The sequence below is a fragment of the Panicum hallii genome, chromosome 1, assembly GCF_002211085.1.
Source record: "Panicum hallii strain FIL2 chromosome 1, PHallii_v3.1, whole genome shotgun sequence".
In the NCBI taxonomy this organism is placed as follows: domain Eukaryota; kingdom Viridiplantae; phylum Streptophyta; class Magnoliopsida; order Poales; family Poaceae; genus Panicum; species Panicum hallii.
The window spans coordinates 56,576,320-56,583,717 of record NC_038042.1 but is presented as its reverse complement, the minus strand read 5'-3'; the positions used below and the strand labels follow the sequence as shown (position 1 = coordinate 56,583,717).

The following is a 7,398-nucleotide window of genomic DNA, read 5'->3' as shown; positions in this document are numbered from 1 at the left end:
AATCACCAAAATCTCGGTCACGTTCCTTAAACAATGCCGGCAGGTGCGCGGGTGCGCGGAAGAAGGCTGAAGGCAGATGCATGTATGTTGGCCTCGATCTCCTTTCCAAGGCGCCGCGACGGCGACAGGAGCCAAAAGGGGAGGATACGGCGTGCCGCCGAAGACAAACCCATGATTGCATCGAACTGCAAAACTGTCCGATGTGGTAGAGTCAGACTTCCGGTAGTCAGTGAACGGTCAGGGTCCATGTCCAGGGGTTTCAAAGCCACTCACACCACAGGTAGAGAGCGAGTGGCTGCTTAATCCAGAATTCTTATTTAACCACCCGCTTAGATCTCTTTTGGTTTTTACGAATTAACTTTAGCTCCTTTGTATAAAAAATCTTATTATTTAAAAATATTAAATAAAATTTTTCTAAAACACTTTTTCACATATCAGTGCTAATTCGCAAGAAAAAATTAATGGGTCTAATTAATCCATAATTTGCAATATTGATGCTACAGTAACCATCTGCTAATGGTGGATTAATATATCTCATTAGATTCGTCTCACGAATTAGCCCCGAAATTCTACAATTAAGTTTATAATTAGATTTCATTTAATACTTCTAAATAAATTTTTTTTACGTGACAGGGCTTGCACCTGACTATGTCTCCGGAGATTAACTGGCCTGCTGCTGGTGTCAACGGTGTCAAGTAATATTGATCTTGACAATCAGTAAAAACTTTCTTTTTCGGATTGTTTTCCTTGTTCAATGCAAACAGTAAACTTGGCCTGCTGCTAGTGTCAGCTACCTATCTTTCAGGTCAGTGACTGATATAGGGGCATCTAGGCAGCTACACCCAACTAACCCAAGTGCCCTCCCTACCCGGAAGCCGGAACAAAGGACACCGTCCAATGTGTAAACCACTGCACAAACGGTACGGCATTTATCAGCAATGTCGCGACTCGCGCGCGGCCTCTTTCCGCGGCGCGCATGCATTCTATAATCGGTGCCCAAATCCTTCTTGACTTGTGCCGGCCAGCCTTGCAACTTGCTGCCCTCGATCACAACCTGCGGTCGAACTGGACGGCATGAAACGAGACGAAAGAACCGAAGCCGCCGCGCGCGGCGACGCGGAAGCGATTCCTTCGTCGATCGCTCCACTCCCTCGAGAATAGAGATGTTCATGCTCTCGGTCTACTCCTATCTGACGCAGATCGGACGCTTCCTCCCAGCTTTCGCATCGCCTTTCGCACGCGCGTGCTCGATCGTGCTCGTGCAGATAGGTATCCAGGCACCTCGGTGGCCAGGCGGAGCACTCGTCAACCCGAGGGGCGCCTGGATATCCACGTTCCCGGCCTATCCCGTGTACGCCACTGACTTATGCCTCATCGGGGAGGAGTTTTTAACCAAACCGGAGGCGGGGTAACTGGGCGGGTAACTTTTTGGCCCGGGGGAGGGGCCGGGGTTGGAGGAGAGGAAGGTTTTCTGTGGGAGGACGACGACGACGGAGGCGATGCGGATCCTAACAGGAGCGCACCACGCCCTGCCGGCACGGGAGCCCGCACCAGGGCGATGCATCAGCAAGCACTACTGGCCAGCCAGCAGCTGGCGAGCAGGACGCGCGCGCGCCGTGCCCTGATTGCCTCCATTAGCGAGGAGGTGGAGGTGGATGCCGGCCCCGCCGTCTCTCTCCCGCGTGGTCACTTGCGAAAAGGCGCGGCGCCACCGCGATGCCGATGTGTGCTCTCCTCGACCCCTAGCTCCGCCCTAGCTAGCTAACTGCTCTCTCGTGCCTTCGTTATTCTTTGCTTGGACGGATCGAGGAGGAGGCACGACGGACGGATGATGTCTGACGAATGCTTTTCTCATTCTTCTCTGAGTGTGGGAGTTGCGTGTCCGCGACTAGTGTCTTTTTCGCTGACCCATGGACAGGCTGCACTTGTTGAGCTCAGAGGTGTGCGTGTGGCTCAACGGTTAAGATCGACTGATCGATGGATGCAGCAAGGTCGTAGGGCCAAATAATGATACGAAATCTGTATTTGAGCCAGCATTGGCATAGCCTAACGCCTACATGTTTGAAAGCAAAAGCCCTACGAGCTAGTAAGACATCTCCTCGCAATGGTTCACCTGATCAGCCATCTCTTCCGATTCCGTGGCAGGTTGAAACACAACCGTGAAGGAAAGGAGAGAGAGTGCTGCTACTAACTATGGATTAGTATCTCACAATCAACTCTCTCCTCCACGCAAAATAAATAATGCCGTGAATCTCTCTATAGCTAGGTGATTGTACCTTGTTGGAGATACCCAAGAGACGTCTGCATCTCGAAAACCAAGACAACGGCATGCCTAGTGTTGGAATAGGAGTCAGTCACCTTTTAAGATGTAGTGCCGTCGAAATATGGAAAACGAGAAATAATGTTTATTCGTACAAAATACAGGTATCTTCAGGATCAAATGTAGTCAAATTTACATCACGTGAAACACACAAGGTTGGGTTTCTCAAAGAATAATAAACCTACATCCTATGGGTCGTTGTAAAAATGGCATAGCTGCGTAGTTTAGGTTGTATATTCGTCAAGCATTTTGAATTTTTTTTATGGATTTTATAATTTTTTAAAAGAGTTATTTTGGATATTAGTCACAATTGACTTGAACCCTAGAAATAAAAACTAGAAACAAAAACTTATGATATATACTTGACTGAATCTTACACGTAAACAATGGATTTTTTTTAAATAACCCTCGCATGCGACCCTAGCTGATTGTGAAGATCTGAGTGGCACCATATCCGTGGGCCTAGGGCAGAGGTATAGTTACGGTCAATGTTTAGTAATATAAGCTCATTATGAAGAATTCCAGAATATATAACTCTACTTGAAATTCTACTCCCACCATGTAGTTTAGGCTTCATGTTGGTCAAACTTTTTTGAGTTACCATCAATATAAAAATTTTACAGTATTGGTATATGAGAAATATTTTTAACATATTTGATTACCATTGTTGGAAACATCACGTTTTCAGTGCTGATATTTTAAACCAACTACATTTTGAATTGGAAGAAGTATGTTCAATGTATATTGCAAGTCAAAGTGCCATACATATCGTGGCGATGCTTATATTTGGGATTGGAGGGAGTATGTTCAAGAGGTGGTTTTAGGAAATTGATGGCGACTTGACAAGCACCACCAGGGTGGTTATTGGAGCGATGATTATGATGAGTAGAACGGCGACGGTTATCGGCCGCGAGTCCCATCTGGTAGAAAGCTACATACCGCAAAACCAACCAAATCTAAACGAATTAATCTAGCCTAAAAACCCTACCACTGGTACACCAAACCTGCGGTGACGACTAGGTGAGATGCGCGGACGAAGCACGGTGAAATTTCTATTGAGTTAGGTCGGTGACAGCGTGCCGGCTAGCTGCTTCGAGAAGGAAGCCAGCAGAGAGACGGTGTGCTTGGCTACTGGAGTCAACGAGGCATCGTTTAGTGGATGGAGAGAGTGGGAGAAACGGGTTAGAGCAAAAGCCTTCTATTTCGTTCTGTCATGACGATTTGGAAAAAAGAAAAAAATAGAAACAACACAAGAACGACGATAAAGCCAAATTGCCAGCCCTCACATGGGAACTGTCCTTGGTTCTCTGCTTTCTTTTCGGCGGCATAGCCTTCGGCTTTCGAGTTAACCTGACGACGATCGAAGAGAATAACCTGACGACGATCGAAGAGAATAACATGTCATTTGTCCGGCAGCCCAGTATCGATGCCATATCTTATCAGATGATTAACAACATGTTCCATAATCCATTCTCTGCTCTCCCTAATCGTCCACGATGTTGTCGACAAGCACTAGCCAACTGGGGCCGTCAGATCTGAGAGACTGAGACCACTACCCAGGCAGGTCCAGCTCACTCCCACAGGGCTTGACCTGACGGCTCTGACGACAGTTAGTTCCTCCTCCCTGCAGCTAGCCGCAAGTATTCGATCCGATCGACCTCCTCTTCGACCGGGCAGCTGAAAAAGATGCCTAACACGTAGCGGCGTAGCCTCTACGTACAGGAAAAAGGTCACGCGGGGAAAGCTGGAGCAGGGCGGAGGGGAGAGCGAGGAGGTCGCCGATGGGCTCCTCCTTTCGCCGGAAGTGGAATATTAAACAAGGAACAATTAGCTAAGCCAGCACTGCAACAGACAGCCGGGTGCCGGTGACTCGGATCCATCAATGGCTGCACTTGGCATCTCGGCTCATCCAACTTCGATAGCTACTCCCTGCTGCTGTCCTGCGCCCACAGCCACAGTGTGATGAGGGCGCGCGCGGCTATATAAATGGTTCGGTGAGCTCGCTGCCTCCTCACTCCCATAGCTGCTTAACTGATTGTCTTCGATCAGAGGAGCTCGAGAGGTAGTAGCCAGCTCGTAGAAGTGAGTGTGTCAGGAAGAAGAAGAAGAGGCTTAATTACTAGCTTGGAGTTGTGAGAGAAATTAGTATTCGATCATCAGGCAGAATGGGTGTGGGGAAAGTTCTGAACGATGTGAAGCCGTACCTGGCCATGATCCTGCTGCAGGTAGGGTTCGCCGGGATGTACATCGTCGCCGTCGCCTCCCTCAAGCGCGGGATGAGCCACTTCGTCCTCGTCGTGTACAGGAACCTCGTCGCCACCGCCGTCATGGCGCCCTTCGCGCTCTGGTTCGAGAGGTAATAATCATGTCCGCTCCATCATCCATCCATCACCCCCCCTCCCCCACCATGTCATGCATCCATACTCGATCCATAGTTGTCTAGCTTTTCCACTTCGTACGTGCTTCGTTCATAGACGCATGATGATAGATGCTGCATGCAGAATCATGATCGTCAGCGTTTCATGTCATGCAAGAGCATACACCAGGAGAGAAAACAAGAGCTGCGACATGCATGCACTCGCATTCGTGTTCTGATGTTCATCCATCACACAGGAGGGTGTCCAACTGGCAACTTGTTAGTCACGCATCGGATCTAGTTAGTTCATCCATTTTGTCTGCAGAGCCGACGACGACGACGTAGCACTTCACTGGTCGCTTTTCACATGGTGCATGGTCCACGACCAGCACTTCCACATTCTAAAATCGGCAACATAAAGCAGCACGTCTATTCTATTTCCCTACCTGCATCCTGAACAAAAAGTACATTCTCTCGCGGCCATCGCTGTCATCAAGTGTTGTTAAATCAGAATACGTACACAGAGAAGAATTTTTTTTTATTTTTGTGGCCTAAAATCATAGTACACGCTACTGGACCACCATGGCCCAGATGTCACCAGACAGTAGTCCATTCAGGGTGATATGATGGTGGTGCATGAACTGCATGCGTGCACAGTTGACCGTGCAGTAGTTTTGTCTTTGGGATGGATTGCACGCATGCCAGGTCAGCCATTGAACTTGCCACATGCCCTGTGCCCTGTTTTACTATTTCTATTTGCATCTTTGTTTCTCTCTACTTAACTGTGCTCCCCATTGCAACGTGATGCAGGAGCGTGAGGCCGAAGATGACCTTCACCATCTTCCTCAAGATCATGGGGCTCGCCTTTCTCGAGTACGTGCAAATCATCATCTACTACCACCAATAGCACACCAATGGCAACACTACTACAGATAGAGATGTAGATAGATCTCAATTAATTAAGCACGTGCATGTGAACCCGTTGGTGCAGGCCGGTGCTCGATCAGAACCTGTACTACATGGGGGCGAACCTGACCTCCGCCGGCTTCGCGTCGGCGCTGATCAACGTCCTCCCCGCCGTCACATTCGTCATGGCGCTCATCCTGCGGATGGAGAGGGTGCGGCTGCGGAGCATGCACAGCCAGGCCAAGATCGTGGGCACGGCCCTCACCGTCGCCGGCGCGGTGCTCATGATCCTGTACCACGGGCCCGTGATGCAGTTCCCATGGACCAAGGGGCAGCACCACGATGCCGCCGCCGCCGCCGCCCAGGCCGCCGGCAGCGGCTTCCTCGCGGGGACTATTTACGTCATCGCCGCCTGCGTCGCGTGGTCGGGCTTCTTCGTCCTCCAGTCCAACACGCTGCAGAGCTACCCCGCGGAGCTGTCGCTGACGGCGCTCATCTGCCTCATGGGCTCGCTGATGAGCGGCGCCGTCGCGCTCGTCGCCGAGCGCCGCAACACCCACGCCTGGGTCATCGGCTTCGACACCCGCCTCTTCACCGCCGTCTACGCCGTAAGCTAGTCTCTTCCCGGCACGCGCTGTTCTTACTGAGTGTGCATCGTCGTAAGTGCATGTCCCCTGACAGCAGCAGCCATGGACTGTTGTGCTGTGATTCCTTCCAGGGCATTGTGTGCTCCGGCGTGGCCTACTACGTGCAAGGTCTCGTGTCGAGGCAACGAGGCCCGGTGTTCGTCACAGCCTTCAACCCTCTGTGCATGATCGTAACCTCCGTCATGGGCTCCATCATACTCAAGGAACAGATCACACTTGGAAGGTACGGGTACTACGAAACGTGCAGTCCACGTGCAGTGTATGCATGGTTCTATATGCTTAATTTATACATCATATCCAGATATTTCTGAAGATAAACAGGTATATATACAAAAAAAAATTGTAGTACTACTAGTACTATGTACTAGCAGCTAGTGCTAATGCCCCTTTGTTCGTTCAGTGTCATCGGCGCAGTGATCATCGTGTTAGGCCTGTACGCGCTCATCTGGGGCAAGAGCAAGGACCACGAGAACCAGGTCGCCGACGTCTCCGCGTCCGGCGGCTCCAAGGGCGGTGCAGCGGCCGGCGAGCTGCCCATCACCTTGGCAGCGCAGCCCAACGGCAACGGCAAGCACGAGCAGCTTGGCAACACCCGCGGCCACGTCTTCGACGTCGAGACCCCAGCGACCAACGGCCACTACTAGTACTCCTATACATACTCCTAAAAGCATCAACGACTCCATCGTCGATCCATAGATCGACTGAGTTGGAGCATACGTGTGGTGCGATTTTTCCTTCTTCTTCTTTCTTCCGTTCTGTTAGTTCCTCCTGAAATTCTTGTGAGAGAGTGCTAGAGAGAGAGAGAGACAGAGGTGGACCCTTACCTGATGTAATGGATAAGGCCAGGACGTACGTGACCGGGTTGCTTAATCAATCAGCAAAGATCGATCAGCTCTTCTGCTTACGTAGAGCTGGAATTAATTACTCCATCAGTGCTTACTAATGCCCTTCCTTTAATCCGCTTAATGCGATCGGCCGAGACGACGATCGATCAGCCTCGCAATTGCCTGCTCCCTTGGTGCACCCACTAATTGCGGGCTTTTCCTTGCTAATTGCTGCCTGAATCGACATGGAACCCCCCAAATGTGCTCGCTTTGGGGATGTCACACGTTGATTCCTGTCATTTTCTGCTTTAATTCTCTATGCTTACTGGTTAGTAGTGGCTGTCA

The 7,398-nt window shown here is 50.3% G+C and overlaps 1 protein-coding gene across 1 annotated transcript; it reads left to right on the top strand.

The window, feature by feature from the left end:
* The first annotated feature begins 4,485 nt into the window (after window positions 1–4,485).
* Window positions 4,486–7,158, top strand: LOC112893956 (WAT1-related protein At1g21890-like). Its single transcript, XM_025961498.1, has 5 exons — window positions 4,486–4,676; window positions 5,487–5,549; window positions 5,668–6,190; window positions 6,301–6,452; window positions 6,630–7,158. The coding sequence occupies exons 1-5, from the start codon at window positions 4,486–4,488 to the stop codon at window positions 6,871–6,873; spliced, it is 1,173 nt and encodes a 390-aa protein (XP_025817283.1). The 3' UTR covers window positions 6,874–7,158.
* Window positions 7,159–7,398: the final 240 nt, after the last annotated feature.

Coding starts and splice junctions, on each gene's coding strand:
- LOC112893956 (XM_025961498.1), top strand. CDS start 4,486: ATGGGTGTGGGGAAAGTTCTGAACGATGTGAAGCCGTACCTGGCCATG. Junction 4,677..5,486: donor TTCGCGCTCTGGTTCGAGAG/GTAATAATCATG, acceptor AACGTGATGCAG/GAGCGTGAGGCCGAAGATGA. Junction 6,453..6,629: donor GAACAGATCACACTTGGAAG/GTACGGGTACTA, acceptor TTGTTCGTTCAG/TGTCATCGGCGCAGTGATCA.